Genomic DNA, 17732 nt, shown 5'->3' with positions numbered 1-17732 from the left:
TGGTAGGCATTCCGCAGCTCCTTCACTTTGACCTTACATTGTAATGTATCCCGGTCATGGACCCTTTCTGTCATGCATTGTGAAATCTCTCAGTCGGTATCATTCTTCCTACCGATGGGGAGCAGCTGGGACTGGACAGCCTCCTCTCCCCAAATACTGATGAGGTCCAGTAGTTTGGCATTGCTCCAAGCGGGGGATCGCCTGGTGCGTGGAGCAGACATGGCCACCTGGAAAGATGCGTGGACGCTACTGCACACATCACCAAGCAAACAGGAAGGAGACTTTCAAATTTCCAAAGGAATTTACGGGGTGGGGATGACGGTTGGTCACCTGAGGGCAGGGCAGAAGAGTTCAAACCGATGACCAGAGAGGCGAGAACAGGCATTGTGGGACAGCTCCCGGAGGCCAGTCACAGCGCTGTAATCGCCACGGTGTCAACACTGGCATTGCAGCGCTGTAGCCCCAGCGCAGAAAGCTGTACGCCTCTTGTCGGGGTGTGGTGTTTTTTTTTTTTTTTTTTAAATTAAATCGCTACAACTGCACAGTTTCTGTGCACTAAGTGGCCTGGCAGTGTGTACACCTTGGGAGTTATAGCGCAGAAAGCTGCTTTACTGGAGAGAAAGTTGCCAATGTAGGCAAGGCTTAAGACTAGGTAACAACGTCTTGCTGGCATAGCTGTGACCAGCCCAGCAATACTGGCAAAACCCTGTGTAGACATAGTGATATCAGCAAAAGAGTCCTTTTGCTGGAATAGCTTTTGTCATTTGGGAAGTTGTTTAACTATACCTGCAGAGACCTCCTTATGCCCGTATAAATTGCGTCTCCAATTGGGGCTCTGCTGATATAGCTATACCAATATAGCTGTATTGGCAAAGCCTTTCTAGTGTAGACTGGTCCTAAAATAAGCTTGTGTACAAATATTGGTAGTATCTAAAATCAAGCATGGTCAGGAATTTTTCAGTGAAACACTATTCCAGTAAATTTTTTAATGATAGGTACACAATAGTTTAACTTTTCAACATTAAATGTAATTTTTTTCAGCTATTCTACATCAAAAGTGTTTGATTTTACATGGAAAAGAAACTATTGTTTAGAACTCTATGCTTTGAAAACATTTTTATGAGGTGACTGGTAATGGGATATAAGGCCTTCAACTTCTGGGTTACCATTCAGAATCCGGTCAAGGTCAGAAGTGGCCAAGAGTTACTGCCAATATGATGACCGGTTTGGCCTGTGTGCTAGATAAATATACGTAGTATTTTTAGTTCAGTGTCCCGTGGACTGGTGTAAGCTTCACAAAAACTACCACCACATTGGCACCATTCTTGATAATTGCAGAAGAACGATCAAGGATTGAATGGGCATGACAAATATAACAGTCCCCTTCATTGCTAGAAGTGATAACTGCAGGTTGTTTAAAAGTCTGTCTGGGCTGGATTAATTTATTTTAAGAATTGCTTGTAATATTCAAGAAATGTCATCTGTGCTGAGGGATGGAGTAGAGGTGAGAATGTTGTGATACAGCAAAACCCTTAGGTAAATAGAGAATTTTAAGATTAACTCCTAGGGCTTGTCTACACTTACATTTTATAGCGCTCTAACTTGCTGGCTCAGGGGGGTGAAAAATCACCCCCCTGAGCGCAGCAAGTCTGAGCACTTTAAAGGGCTAGTGTAGACAGGCTATGCTCCCAGCACTTAGAGCTAATCCCCTCATGGCGGTGGCTTACCAGGAGCGCTGGGAGAGCTCTCTCCCAGTGCTTGCACACGACCACACTTGCACTTCAAAGGACTGCCGTGGGAGCGTTTTGAAGTTTCCAGTGTAGCCATGCCCCTAGTTAGTTTTCACGTTTCTTTCTGGATAGAATAAAGAGATATTGAATAGAGTGGATCTCCCCATATCTAATCTAGACAATACTAGAAAATACTATTAAAAATAATTATTCAACTCTATCATGTATCATGGCAAATGTTAGGGTAGCCCAATGTGCAGCAAAGCACGGGATGGTCTAAGGTAATTGCATATCATATTTTTCAACTTTTAATGACATGCAAAATATATTTTTATTCAGTAAGAAGTGTGGTTTATCATACAGCTATTGTGGAGGGAGGAGTAATGAGATTGTGTAAATCATAGCTCTTGAGGATTAACACACTCTGATATTGCAGATGAGAATGAAGATTTGCAGAAGCTTGCAGAAGAAGAAATAGTTTCCTGTCAGGAAGAGATAACTGAATTGAAGCGCCAGGTATAGTCCTTTGTAAAGTAACGTCATATGTCCGACTACTATCCAAAGTTAAATGAGCACTAGCCAAATCCTGTCCTCATTTATAACCATACAACTTCATTCAAATTAGTTTTTCATTTTTTATAGTTGATAGAATGAAACACTATCCCATGTTTGAAGTGAAGAACTGCAAAGTTGACATATTATAAAATCACAGAAATACAGGGCTGGGGAAGGGACCTTGAGAGGTAATCTAGTCCATCCCTCCATGGACCAAATATCCTTAGACCATTCCTGAAACCTGAAAAGCATTTATTTGTATTTATAGAGCAACTATGTGAGCACTTCTCAAGAATGTCAAACTATAAATGCTAATAAGGCTTCCTCCTTTCTCTGGCTGTAAGAGAAACAGTTAATTAGTTTTACTGCTTATATATGTGCCCAGGGCCTTTGTCAACTGATAAGGGCAAATACACATAGGATCACTGTGAGAGCAGGCTATTGCTTTTACAAAAGACATTTGTAAACTATGTAACTAGTTCCCACTTGTTAATTTGTATAGGCATCTGCATAGTAGTAACTTTCATCAAAATCATTCCCTCTGGAATGTGCATGATAACAAGTTAAAAAGTTACTGCTTTTTTCTAAATCTGATCTGTTAAAGAAAATTGATTGATTTTGCCACATGCTCATCCAGCACCAAAATGACAGTTGGTTTATATGCTTATTTTTTTGTAAACATACAAAAATGTATAGATTTACAGGAAGAATAGATAGGACAAAGATATTGATATAGAGAAACTTTACTCAGTACAAGCAAGCAGTAATGGGTGAAAACATTACAGGGAAGTGTTTGAAGCGAGCTTGGTCCAATGTGTACAATTGTTTTATAAAGGCTATTAATGATGTATTTTCAGGTTTTAATTTCAGGGCATTTTTAATTTGTGACTCAATACAAATTCACATCTCTCCTGATTTAAAAGAAATGAAATAAAATAAAATAAAATAAAACAAAACAAAAATCCTCAACAGCTCCATGACACCCTTCCGAACTTTTTCAGTCATAGAGCTACTTAGCTGATAAGCTAGTACTGAGTTAAAAGAAGATCTGTTTAAAAAAGACTTTCCATTTCCAGATGTTGGTCAGTGATTTCTGTAGTCTCCAGAAGCAGAGGCCTCTTCTGGCTGATGGAAATCTGCGCAAGGTTTTGTTGGTCATCTTGAAGGGAGCCTTTCACCATCACAAACACAAAAAAGCCTTTTCTCAACAAACGCACACTTGACTCCAGTTAGTCTTCAGGGAGGTAGTGTATTAACAAAAAGGGCATTAGACTGGAAGTCAGGAGATTTGGGTTCTATTCCTAGGACTTCCATTGACCTGCTGTATGACTTTGGGCAGATTATTTCGCCTATACAATGAGGATAATGATACTTACCTTCCTTGAAGTCTACTGATAAATGCTAGTAAGTACTATATATTCATGTATTAATGGGAGTTGCCTGGGGAAAATTATAGTACAAAAATGTAGGCTGAGCTTAAAACGCTGAGTATGGAGAAAGAGCATTAAGAAAACTACCTACTTGGAGAATGTCAAGGAGCTACTGTAACAGACTGCAAAATAAAACTATTGCCAGCTTGCATGACATTTTCATACCATCTGAACATACTGAAATATTTCAAAAAGAAAAGGAGTACTTGTGGCACCTTAGAGACTAACCAATTTATTTGAGCATAAGCTTTCGTGAGCTACAGCTTGCTTCATCGGATGCATTCATCGGATGAAGTGAACTGTAGCTCACAAAAGCTTATGCTCAAATAAATTGGTTAGTCTCTAAGGTGCCACAAGTATTCCTTTTCTTTTTGCGAATACAGACTAACATGGCTGTTAATCTGAAACCTGAAATATTTCAAGTATGCATTGAGATGTCAGGGGAAGAAAATCTTCGGGTATGTCTACACTGGCAAGTTTCTGTGCCACAAGTTATACCACTTTTATTAAAACACTGGAATTAAACCGCTGTTGGGTGTCCACACGGTGCTCCTTGTGATACTGGAGCGCATCCACATTAGCGGCTCTTGCAACGACAAAGACAGCAGGGCATTGTGGTAGCTATCCCACTGTGCAGCTGGCCACAGGGTGCTTTGGGGAGGGTTTGCAATGCCTCACGGGGCAGGCACAGTGTCACATGATGCAGGTTTCCCAATCCCATTGTTCCATGGGCTCCCTACTACATTGCCAGCTGCTTTTCAACTGAAGTGAGTGAGAGAGTGAGTATGTGTGGGTGTATGGGGTGGTGGGGGAGAGACTGTGTTTTGGGGGACAGAGAATGTATCAGCATGCTGTCTTGTAAGTTCAGACAAGCAGCAGGAAGCAACCAGTCCTGAGGCAGGAGGAGAGGGAAACCCTAACAGCAGCCCTTGCCTTCCTCCCTGGGCTCACACACACACCCCCTCTGTGTTCAACAGCAGGGGCATTCCACATTAATGGTTTGCTTTGTGTCCCAGAGCAGATCAGCACAGCACTCAATGGCTGTCAGAAACAGTGCTTTGAAAGGCGAGGGGCGCGTGTCTCCAGGGCAGCCGAGTTCAAAACAATGAGCAGAGCGGTCACTTGAGGCATTATGGGACAGCTCTGGAGGCCAATTACAGGGCAGAAAGCAATCAAGCGTTCACACTGGCAATAGAGCGCTGGAGCCTCTGTGCAGATAGCCTTACGACTCTCCTGGTGGTGGTTTTTTGCAGTGCTGCAACTGAGGAGTTTCTGCGCACAAAGTGGCTTGGCAGTGTGTAAATGTCTGCAGTTTGAGCCCAAAAAGCTCCTTTACTGCGCAGAAACTTGCCAGTCTAGACAAGCCCTTAAACAGGTAAAAATGTGTGTTACTTTTTGTATTTACAGATAGTATTGTATTTGATTCCTTCAGAAGAAACAGACAAGAGTGATTTGGTCATGGAAGTAACTGCTGGCGTTGGTGGACAGGAAGCCATGCTGTTCACTGCAGAGATATTTGATATGTATCAACAATATGCTGCATATAAAAACTGGAGATTTGAAATACTGGAATATTTTCCGAGTGAAATAGGTTAGTAATTAATGCTCTAATAACTAGAATAGAAAAGTTGTATAGTTAAAAGCAATTTACTTATATGAGGGTTTTGTTGCTTGCCTACCTACAACTTCACTTCCAAATTTAAGTAAACAGAATCAGTGAAGCTGTTTTAATATATAAACAAGATTTTACTCAATTTTTACTGTGAGAATGAAATGGCATTTAATGTTTCACAAAGAATGAAGATCTATAGCTTCACACAATGTAGTTGGCGTAGCTTGAGAAAAATAAATATTAATTGACGTTACATGTTTGGGGTGAAGATATCTGCATAGTGGTACATTTATATATTCTCAAGTATATTTTTTATTGATTTGGACACAGTTGTTTTATATAGCTGTTTAATATTCTTGTTTTTATAATACCTTCATTCTGTTGTATTCTGAATGTTTGTTCATTGCTCTGGGTGCTTTGACACAGAGAGGGGCACTATTTAATTAAAATTATGTTCAGTGACTAAGCTGAAATATCTTGAATTTATCTGAAATATTGTCTTCTGCCAAATATTTTCTCATCCATTTTAAGTTTTTTGTTTCAGTAAAAATGTTCAATAAAACCTCACTAGTCTGCACCAAAAATGTGATATTTCTCAATATCACACACGTGCTCAATTGTCAATTCACCTGGACAGTAAGTTTAAAGGTTGAACCATTCCATAAACCTGATGATCTCCATATAACCATATAACTCTTATGATAAAGGCTTAAATAGTGTGAAAGACCTTGCCCTGGCACTCTTCACTGAAATGAATATTACCCTTTGGGAATTATAGGGCCATATCTTAATGGGCAAACCTTACAAGTACACATGTATTGGTTGTTGCATGCATTTGTACTTCTGAAAATATAGATCTGGTTCCTTTGTGAAACCCATCTTCTTGGTAAGCTAGACTGGTGGTCACTTTCTGACTATCATAAAATGATCCTTGTGACTCCATCTTAATGAGGATAAGCTTTATTCATTTGTATCTTTTATTCAATCTAGTAAAGTTTAAATTGTGTAACAGGATTTTTTTTAAAAGCAGAAAAATTCAAATATGTAAAACTGGTCTATGCTACAGTCTTCTTCAGTTCTTTTCTCATCAGCTGACCAATTTGGACTGCTAGTTGCTAATGACCATGATGAGCTCAAATTTTCTATTATTTCAGAATTTCCTTCTAGAGATGTTATTGTTAACTGGATTAATCAATTCCCCATGTGCTAATTCTTAAACATGCCAAGATTTATAGTTCAAGGACATCCATCAGGTAGACTAACTCTATCACAAGTAAACTGATTGTTATGGTCAAGCATACCCAGTTTGCCAGTAAATTAGCTTGCCAAGTCACAGTACAGCTGGTATCAGGCGTTCCTGTGGGTGTGCCTTAGGTGTGGTGGTAGTACTTTGTCTCTTAATCAAGTTAATTAATGTCCATTCTTGGTTTTGTTTGTTTTATTTCCACTTGCTGTGGTAGCTTCTGATTAAATACAAATGGTTTACTAAAGCAGATTAACTCCCTAAAACATTTCACAAAAGACATAAATGTAGGTTCACCAAATGGTAAACAAATAAGATGTTTGACCTGTATAGCTCGTACATCTATTTTGGAAGCAAAAACTTTTGGGACCAGGCATGGGAAATGTAGGGGAAAAGCTGAATCACTAGAATCCACTAGAAACTGACTTAATAATCACTAATACCATAGCACTGTGCCTTTCAAAGTATTTTTACTGTGATCATCAGCCAGCTTCCTCTTCAACTAGCTATGTAGAAGAGATACTTTATTTAGCTTTTTAATTAGAATAAACGTGCTTAAGCATTAATATTATAGTAAGCCTAAATTCTATGTAATTGAGCAAGAATCCTTGAATATACAGCAATAAATCTTTAGCTCAGTCTGATGATGGCCATATTTATACAATTGAAAGATTTCACAAGAATTGTTAGTATGGAGAGCATATGTTAAACTTTCAGATTTCTTTGGCAGCCATTCTTATTTAACAGACATATCCAAATTGTATCTTGGATAGCTGTATTTATTAGTGTTAGGTGGTGGATTTAATGTATAGCATTAACATAATAAACTGATACATGCTGACAAATCACTTAAGCTATAAAGTTTGTTTAATTATGCATTGAGGTAACAAAGTGATACACTTACAAATTCATATAAAACCCTATTTTATTGGCAAGTGTGGGCAACATTTTTAAAAAATCACCAGGATAGGTCAAATGGCTTTGTAAGGGAGCAGGGAGGGAAATGATAAGGTTGTCATACAGACTTTTTAAAAAAAATTTGGGGTCCCTACAGACTGACTTAATGGAATCAAAACTTATTTCTTTTTTGTGAGAAAATGTTAATAGAATATTAAGAGTCTGCAGAGAACAGCAAAATTTGCAAAACCCTTAATTACAGTTGTCAAACACCAGTCCCACAGTGTGGATCCGGCCTGCTAGATGTATTTTTGGTGGCCTAGATTGCATAGTCAGATTTCTACACTGTTTTGGCTGTCATTTTAGAAAGCTTCTATCTAGTCCTTGAAGAGACAACCTAACGTATACTGACAGGTTTCAGAGTAGCAGCCGTGTTAGTCTGTATTCGCAAAAAGAAAAGGAGTACTTGTGGCACCTTAGAGACTAACAAATTTATTTGAGCATAAGCTTTCGTGAGCTACAGCTCACTTCATTGGATGCATTCAGTAGAAAATACAGTGGGGAGATTTATATACATAGAGAACATGTAACAATGGGTGTTACCATACACACTGTAAGGAGAGTGATCACTTAAGGTGAGCTATTACCAGCAGGAGAGTGGGGGGAGGAAGGGGGAACCTTTTGTAGTGGTAATCAAGGTGGGCCATTTCCAGCAGTTGACAAGAATGTCTGAGGAACAGTTGGGGGGGTGGGTGGGGGAATAAACATGAGGAAATTGTTTACTTTGTGTAATGACCCATCCACTCCCAGTCTCTATTCAAGCCTAAGTTAATTGTATCCAGTTTGCAAATTAATTCCAATTCAGCAGTCTCTCGTTGGATATGCACGGGCTGAAATTGTGGAAAAGCAGCATCACTTGCCCCATAACCTCAGCCGTGCAGAACACAATGCCATCCACAGCCTCAGAAACAACTCTGACATCATAATCAAAAAGGCTGACAAAGGAGGTGCTGTCGTCATCGTGAATAGGTCGGAATATGAACAAGAGGCTGCTAGGAAGCTCTCCAACACCAATTTATACATGCCATTGCCCTCTGATCCCACTGAGGGTTACCAAAAAACTACAGCATTTGCTCAAGAAACTCCCTGAAAAAGCACAAGAACAAATCCACACAGACACACCCCTGGAACCCCGACCTGGGGTATTCTATCTGCTACCCAAGATCCATAAACCTGGAAATCCTGGACGCCCCATCATCTCAGGCATTGGCACCCTGACAGCAGGATTGTCTGGCTATGTGGACTCCCTCCTCAGGCCCTACGCTACCAGTATTCCCAGCTGTCTTGGAGACACCACTGACTTCCTGAGGAAACTGCAATCCATCGGTGATCTTCCTGAAAACACCATCCTGGCCACTATGGATGTAGAAGCCCTCTACACCAACATTCCACACAAAGATGGACTACAAGCCGTCAAGAACACTATCCCCGAGAATGTCATGGCTAACCTGGTGGCTGAACTTTGTGACTTTGTCCTCACCCATAACTATTTTACATTTGGGGACAATGTATACCTTCAAATCAGCGGCACTGCTATGGGTACCCGCATGGCCCCACAGTATGCCAACATTTCTATGGCTGACTCAGAACAACGCTTCCTCAGCTCTCGTCCCCTAATACCCCTACTCTACTTGTGCTACATTGATGACATCTTCATCATCTGGACCCATGGGAAAAGAAGCCTTTGAGGAATTCCACCATGATTTCAACCATTTCCATCCCACCATCAACCTCAGCCTGCACCAGTCCACACAAGAGATCCACTTCCTGGACACTACGGTGCTAATAAGCGATGGTCACATAAACACCACCCTATACTGGAAACCGACTGACCGCTATTCCTACCTACATGCCTCCAGCTTTCATCCAGACCACACCACACGACCCATTGTCTACAACCAAGTTCTACGATACAACCGCATTTGCTCCAACCCCTCAGACAGAGACAAACATCTACAAGATCTCTATCAAGCGTTCTTAAAACTACAATACCCACCTGCTGAAGTGAAGAAACAGATTGACAGAGCCAGAAGAGTACCCAGAAGTCACCTACTACAGGACAGGACCAGCAAAGAAAATAACAGAATGCCACTACCTATCACCTTCAGCCCCCAACTAAAACCTCTCCAACGCATCATCAAGGATCTACAACCTATCCTGAAGGATGACCCATCACTCTCACAGATCTTGGGAGACAGGCCAGTCCTTGCTTACAGACAGCCCCCCAACCTGAAGCAAATACTCACCAGCAACCACACAACAGAACCACTAACCCAGGAACCTATCCTTGCAACAAAGCCCGATGCCAACTGTGTCCACATATCTATTCAGGGGACGCCATCATAGGGCCTAATCACATCAGCCACGCTATCAGAGGCTTGTTCACCTGCACATCTACCAATGTGATTTTTGCCATCATGTGCCAGCAATGCCCCTCTGCCATGGACATTGGCCAAACTGGACAGTCTCTATGTAAAAGAATAAATAGACACAAATCAGACATCAAGAATTATAACATTCAAAAACCAGTCGGAGAACACTTCAATCTCTTTGGTCACTCGATTACAGACCTAAAAGTGGCAATTCTTCAACAAAAAAACTTCAAAACCAGACTCCAAGGAGAGATTGCTGAATTGGAATTAATTTGCAAACTGGATACAATTAACTTAGGCTTGAATAGAGACTGGGAGTGGATGGGTCATTACACAAAGTAAAACTATTTCCCCATGTTTATTCTCTCCCCCCCACCCCCCACCCACCCACCCAAGCTGTTCCTCAGATGTTCTTGTCAACTGCTGGAAATGACCCACCTTGATTATCACTATAAAAGGTTCCCTCCACTCCCCCCGCCCCCCTCCTGCTGGTAATAGCTCACCTTAAGTGATCACTCTCCTTACAGTGTGTATGGTAACACCCATTGTTTCATGTTCTCTATGTATATAAATCTCCCCACTGTATTTTCTACTGAATGCATCCAATGAAGTGAGCTGTAGCTCACGAAAGCTTATGCTCAAATAAATTTGTTAGTCTCTAAGGTGCCACAAGTACTCCTTTTCTTCTAACGTATACTGTTGCAGGAATGGCTTTTAGTGATCTGAACCTTCCCACTCCTATTAATCTCTTTGGGTTTAACTCCAAATTCCAGGTGTGACACTTTTTGTCAGCATTAACTATTTCATTGCTGATAATTTTAGTGACTGGAAAGGGGTGGTTGGGAATTGAAGATTTTTCCTCCCTCTCAGCAGGAAACGGAATGCAGAGAAAGAAGAAAGGAAGAGAAATACAAAAACAGGGAAGAGGGGAAAGGGACTAAAGGTGGGTGGGAAAGAGACACAAAGAACAAAAATAGTCGTGGTCCTAAAGTTGAGCAAATTTTTCCATTGGGTGATGCTGAATATGGCAAGATACTAACAAATAATAAGTTTGTTACTATACAGAGACCATATTCTGCTCATGATCTTTGTGTAAACTTCTCATTGACATCAGTGGGAGCTCCATGAATGGAGGGAGCTACGTAGTTGTAAATATATATCATGGCCCATAGACATAATTTAAAATGGCATTTGGCCTCCTCCACAGAATGAATTTGACACGTCTCCCTTTAACAAACAACCTGCAGGGAATTTCTGTTCTTGGAGGTTTTTTGCATCATTGGGTATTAAACCTGACTAAAGATATTAGTTAAAACATTTTTCCTTGTTAACTGCTTGTTTAAAAAAAAAAAAAATAGAAGATAATTCCTATGGAAATTTCTTAGTGGAACACTAAGCCAAGAAGGGACACTGCCTGCCTCTTCATTATGTAATCGGCAATCTTGATTTTCCCCAACACCAAAAGCTACATGAGAAAACATATAGAAAGCAAGAGTGCTGCAGAATGTTGAGGAATGGAACACTGGTTGGCTGGTGAGGAGGTACTTGATGATTAAGTAAAGCCTGATTCAGACTACACATACGTTACTCGATAAATTATTCCTAACTTTTTCCCAACAACAAGTGTCAGTATCATCTAAATAAAATATTTCAAATTGTAATAGGATAGTTATAGTAAGACTGTTTTCTCTTTGTCTTTAAGGTGGCCTGAGACATGCAGCTGCCAGTATAGCAGGTCTTGAAGCATACAAGCACATGAAGTTTGAAGGAGGAGTGCATCGTGTTCAGCGAGTGCCAAAGACAGAAAAGCAAGGCCGTGTTCACACCAGTACAATGACTATCGCAATATTACCCCAACCCATGGAGGTAAGATGTATTTAAATATAACTAATCATCCCATGAACAACCCCCATTACCTGCCGTCTTGAAGACATCTTTCCTTTTTCAATCTTTTGACCGCTCCCTGAAAAACCCCAAGTCATGTTGTGTCTAATGACCATATTTATGTCCGGAGAGGCTAGAGAGCACGGGCACACTTAAGTGTGTGTGTTTGTGGATTTCTTCACATTCCTGCCTCACAACGTTTTCCCACCAACAAACTGTTGTGAGTTCAATAGGATTTTCCCTTACATAGCTTGTGGAGAATTACTTTGTATGGAGTAAGATCTCTTTAGCTTCTATATTTCATTTACACATGAAAAATGTTCCATTCAAAAACAACGTTTTAGAACCAAAGTCTATTACAATTTCAGAGGAATGCTTTAGTGTATGGAAAGTGGGAATACAAATTGGTCACAGGAGGTGTTTGTGTGGGGGAAAAATGTCTCGGGAATCCCTCATCCAAATATTGGCTCTTCCTAGCTGGACTTCACCAGAGGCATGTCAAAGGGGGACTTGTATCCCTGACACAGTGACAAAAGAACTGGGACCAAAAAATGTGGAATTTAGAGATTTTGTTTACATATGCATTATCTATAAATTCCATATTTTTCTCCCCCTAAAAAGATTTGCTGAGAATTTTGTTCTTATCAGGGATTTGCTGAGCTAACACCCTTGAACTAGCTGAGAATTAAAGCTTTGTATTGATCGTTGCCTCAGAGGAGCTTGCACTGCAGTCTGATCAACAGGTCTGTATTGTGCTTTCTGTAACTGTTTGGTTGTTTCATCACACTCCTCATCAACTTGAAATGGTTTTGATCTCCTACTGAAATATACTGTTTAAAAAAATATCCAAATGTTTGTATTAAAAATAACTGTCATTTGTATAGAAAGGAGAAACAAAGATGTGTGTGGGTTTTTTTGTTTGTTTGTTTTGGTTTTGTTTTTTTTTGTTCTATCTTCCCTATCACAGATCAATCTGATAATTAATCCCAAAGATTTACAAATTGAAACTAAGCGAGCCAGTGGAGCTGGGGGCCAGCATGTAAATACAACTGACAGCGCTGTACGGATAGTTCATATTCCAACAGGTACCTAAATATTACTCTTAATAAAGGATCTACAATGTGAAACTATTGGCATAACTAAAATGCAGATATCTTATCAGATTGAAAGGTCAAAAAGCTAAATAATTCTACTTCTTCTTCAATCGCTTTGTAAGAACAATTTTCAGTACTGGGAGACAAAAATTCATGTAATTTAATATTGTAAAATCCTTATGGGATAAGGGTTTTGGAAAGGGTTAGTGAAATAACTATTCATTTCTACAAACTTTATAAAATTACATCCAAATTTAGATCTCAGTGGACAGTTCTCCACATCACAAAACCACTATCCCTCTTGGCAAACCTGGTGGCTTCTGCTTCATGGGTCCAGTACTAAATTATTAGTGTTGGAACTGAAGATTGAGGTGCACTGGGATACATGTCTGTTTTCAGGGGGTAGCCTATAATCCTCTTGATTACAATTTATCGCTTTCCATGTTTGTTAAATTTCACATATAAAGAGAAGTAGTGCTTAAAAGCAGGTCAGACTATTAGGACAATGATTTGCTTGAGCGTGGAAGTACTCTATACTTGGAGTTTTGCCTCTTCTTAGTTAGCAATGATGATTTTATCACACAAATCAATTTCTGTTGCTTTTGATACAACTTTAGATTATTCTGAAACCTTGAAGACAATAAAGTTCCATTCTCAAATGTTTTCATAGCTCATTAATATAAAATGTCTTGTCAAGCACTTCTTCCCCCATTCACAGTTTTGCAGACCACCTCTTTTTACAATCCAGTTCATTAAACCATCTCCCTTTTTATTCACAATAACATCCTTGAGACAACTACAGCAGTTGCATAGATGGAAGATTTATATTTTTAGTTTTTTAATGCAATTTAGCAGCTGAAAAAAGGACGAGAGGCAGTAGCAGACAGATCTTCAGGAGCCAGCTTGAGACCCACTGAACAATTGTGTTTGGTGGTTCTCCCCTTACCCTGTTCTCCAGATGCTGTGGAGGAATCTCCTTTTCTACTTAGCATTACAATGTTAGCTCTTTGAAGCAGGCAGTCTCTTTCTCAATTTAACATGGTTCTTATTGCTGTGGGGCCACGCTCCTAATTGAAGTGTATTGATGCTACCTTAATGCAGGTAACTGCAACTCCTCCACCTGTCTCCTTGATCCCATTCTCAGCCTTTGACTTTCATCTGTCTTCTGGCTCCTTCCTCATAGCATACAAGCATACTCTCGTTTCTTCATCCTCAAAAATTAAAAAAAAAAACAACAAAAAAACCCCCTTAAATGCCATCCACTTCCAAATGCCATACAATCTTCTTTCTACTCACTTCTGAGCTCTTTCAGTGTGCCATCTACAACAGCTGCCTTGACTTCCCCTCATCCAGCTTCCTTTTGGACCCCTTCTTATTTAGCTTCCACTCTTCACCTCCACCAAAACTGCTGTCACCAACATTTCCGACGTATCATCAGAGCCAAATTCCAGAATCTCTGTTATCTCTTTCTGCAGCCTCAGTATTGCTGATCACTCCAGTGTTCAACACCTTGTTTTCCCTTGGTTCTTATAGCCGTGATAGGTCCAGATTCTTCTCAGATATCTCTTTCAAAGGCTCCATTCTTCTCTCATTATGTTGGCATCCCCTTTTATTTGACCTCACTCTATTCTCCCATTGCCATTAGTTTTGCAACATCAGAGTCATCTCTTACGCGTCCTTCTCCCAACATATCCAGAATGTTACCACTTATTTTACAGAGATGACCACTATTACTCGGTTCTGGTTACTAAAATACTTGTTCCATCTAGCAGTGGGCATTTTAGATCTTCTTGAGCCTCCCTTCATCTTCCACTGAACCATGGAACACCCACATAGGAAGCCAAGTCCCCGCAGAGCATTAAATATCCCAGCTCCCTTGGGAACCAGGGCAGCAGCAGCACATCTTTATAATCACGGTTTTCTTAATGATAGACGGACACTCCAAGATGGTGGACTTCAGCAACCAATTACATTTGTTGCTATATGAGCTTATGAACTGTTCTCTGATCTGCCTACTATGCCACGCTTCATCTCTTGACCTTTTCCTATACCATTTTGTTTCTTCTTTCCTCTTGTGCCTGTCTCCATCACACCCCCTCCTTTTATGTTCCTGTTCTCCCACTTCCATTATTCCTATCGTATCCGCTCCATTCACACTCCCTTATGGTTACAGAGGGAAAAAAAGTTTTTAAACTATATAAACAATTAGTATTAAAAACACAACCTTATAGAGCCAGCAAGATATATAAACAAATCCTAGAAATTATATGAAATTGCTTTGTAACCCCTGTATTCCCATCAGTTTATTTATCTTCCCGGTATTCATTACTCACACTTCTTGCTCTTTGGGGTGGTGACCATATTTTTTTTTTATAGCGGAAGAGTTTAGCGCATGTTTGTGTGGTGCTATAATAATAATTGTCCACACCCTGATTCTCCCACATTGATTACTGCAGCCTCTTCTCTGGCCTCCCTAATTCCTAAATTTCTTTAATCAAGATCATGCAAAACATAGATGCTAAGATTATCTTCCACACCTGTGAATCAGATCACATCACTCATCTCTTCTTCCACAGACTCCCTGTAGCGTATCATATTCAATTATAAATGTAAACATCTTGTGTATGTGGTAAAGGACCTGTGCAATTCAACCCAGAATTTCAGGCTAAACTTTTACTGTGGATACAATTTTGTATGGTAAAATTAAGCAAAATTCACAGGACTGTCCTGGTACAAAAAGGAAAAAATGAGTGTATGGTTACAGCGGGACTGAAGCCTAAGCTGGAGTGGGGCTGAATCTGAAGCCGAAGAAGTCACGGAACTCTGTTAAAATCACAGAATCCGTGACCTCCGTGATTAAATCGCATCCTTAACTATTACAGATTTTGGATTTTATTTTTTTGCCTCCCTTAACGTGGTAAAGAAGGTAGTAGCTTGTTTTTACTTTTAACATAAAAATAATCTCCATTGAAGATGGAATCACAACAATATTTTTGTACGTATTCTTATTAAACATTAAATCTGATTATATTTTTGCTGTAATCAGGTGTAGTGTCTGAATGTCAACAAGAGAGATCTCAAATTAGAAATAAAGAGAAGGCTATGCAAATGCTTCGTGCTAAACTATACAGCATCAAACTAGAAGAAGAGACAAGAAAGAGATACAATGCCAGAAAGATTCAGGTAGGATTTACTTTGCAAACGAATAGCTCTATGCGTATGGGACTGCTGAGAGCAAGTTACGTTTTAAAATTAGATTAAAAAGAAAGTTAATTGCGATATATTAAAGTTAAATGCAGTGCACAAATGTCTTATTCCAGGGGTTCTCAAACTTAATTGCACAGCGACCCCCTTCTGACAACAAAAATTAAGTGACACCAGGAGGGTGGACTGAAACTTGAGCTCAGCTGCCCCGTGTAGCAGGGCCAAAGCCCAAGCCCCACCGTCTCGCCTGTAACCTGAGCCCCCCACCCAGGGCTGAAGCCTTTGGGCTTTGGCTTTAGTCCCGGGTGGTGGAGCTCGGGCTTTGGCCCCGGCCACAACAAGTCTAAGCCAGCCCTGGTGACCGCATTAAAATGGGGTCCCAACCCACAGTTTGAGAACCGCTGTCTTATTCCATTAAATTGCAGTGCATAAGGCTTGGGTAGGGCTTGGTGGCACAGGTATTTTTCACCCTGGCTAGTAATCTTACACATTGAGCTAGCTGTCATACACAGGGATTGAAAAAAACTTATCTACCATGCATGTAATGTCAATAGCAGCATGATCACGCATTCTGCACTTTTGATTACTTATCTAGTTCCATCAGGACATAGTACTACCCACATTAAGTCTCTGCATAGCTTTCAAACCGCTGACTTTTTGTTTTTTAAATTAACCTGTCTGAAAAATATCTCGGGTACATGATGGACAATATTCAGTCCTGGGTCAGTGACAGGGTAAAGGGCTGATGTCTGATAACCTATCGCAATTAGCAACTATGTACCATTAGAAAGGAAAGACTTATGGCTTTGCAGTAGGATAGAGCACACGTTTCTAAACCTGATAATTTATTAAATATTTGACCTTTAAGTGTGAAATGACATACACAAAACATGTATTCTAGTTCAGTGTCAAACTTTGTATTCTAGCTATATTTCATACACAGTGCTATACAAGATCTAGAGACCTAATGAGACAGGTGAAACAAAACAACTGCTGAGTACAGTAACCAGAATACTAGAGACAATACTAGTTTTTAATTCACATATACATTTATTATCCAGTGATGGCTACTCTAGCACTTCATATAGGTTTGTAATAACTAAAAGAACACTACAGTTCTTCATATATATATGATCTAAGAACTCTAGGAACTTGTTATTCTTAGCCATAGCTGTAGTGAACAGGTCTGTAGGTTAGTACTATTACTAAATCTCTGTCATGAATATTGTGTATTTCTAGTAGGAAGTAAAAAACTGATGTTCAAATGCTTAACCAGTATATTATTCTATGCTTAAAAAGAATACCATGATAATAAACTGATTCTTCTTATGTGATAGATTGGGACCAAAGGAAGATCCGAGAAGATCAGAACATACAACTTTCCACAGGATCGTGTTACTGACCACAGGATAAACAGAACTGTGCATCATATTGAAAGTTTTATGTTAGGGGAAGAACTGTTAGATGAAATGATAACATCCCTGATGGAATGTGCTGATTATGAAACTTTAATGGAAATTATTTCAGAAAATGTAAAAACAAATCTGACCTGAACTTTGTTCTTTGCTAAGACCTGTAATGACAGATATGGCTACCCTGGCACAAATTAGCTGCATGACTGTTTGCTGGAGCATCACACAGGAGGTGTAAA

At 39.8% G+C, this 17732-nt stretch overlaps 1 protein-coding gene across 2 annotated transcripts; it reads left to right on the top strand.

The window, feature by feature from the left end:
- Positions 1-2166: 2166 nt before the first annotated feature.
- Positions 2167-17634, top strand: MTRF1L (mitochondrial translation release factor 1 like). 2 transcript variants are annotated; one of them, XM_074948633.1, is made up of 6 exons: positions 2167-2246; positions 5123-5306; positions 11602-11765; positions 12751-12868; positions 15924-16060; positions 17419-17634. In XM_074948633.1, the coding sequence occupies exons 2-6, from the start codon at positions 5174-5176 to the stop codon at positions 17632-17634; spliced, it is 768 nt and encodes a 255-aa protein (XP_074804734.1). In that variant the 5' UTR covers positions 2167-2246; positions 5123-5173. The 2 variants fall into 2 exon arrangements, with proteins under 2 accessions (XP_074804734.1, XP_074804733.1); XM_074948632.1 differs by lacking the exon at positions 2167-2246 and adding an exon at positions 3668-3689.
- The last annotated feature ends 98 nt before the right edge of the window (positions 17635-17732 follow it).

The sequence above is a fragment of the Natator depressus genome, chromosome 3 (assembly GCF_965152275.1).
Source record: "Natator depressus isolate rNatDep1 chromosome 3, rNatDep2.hap1, whole genome shotgun sequence".
Lineage (NCBI taxonomy): Eukaryota > Metazoa > Chordata > Testudines > Cheloniidae > Natator > Natator depressus.
This window is presented reverse-complemented; position numbering and strand designations above follow the sequence as displayed.

Bases quoted from the DNA above. Each gene is read 5' to 3' on its own strand.
- MTRF1L (XM_074948632.1), top strand. The intron at 5,307-11,601 runs GTTAGTAATTAA...TTTGTCTTTAAG, and splicing joins ATATTTTCCGAGTGAAATAG to GTGGCCTGAGACATGCAGCT. The intron at 16,061-17,418 runs GTAGGATTTACT...CTTATGTGATAG, and splicing joins ACAATGCCAGAAAGATTCAG to ATTGGGACCAAAGGAAGATC.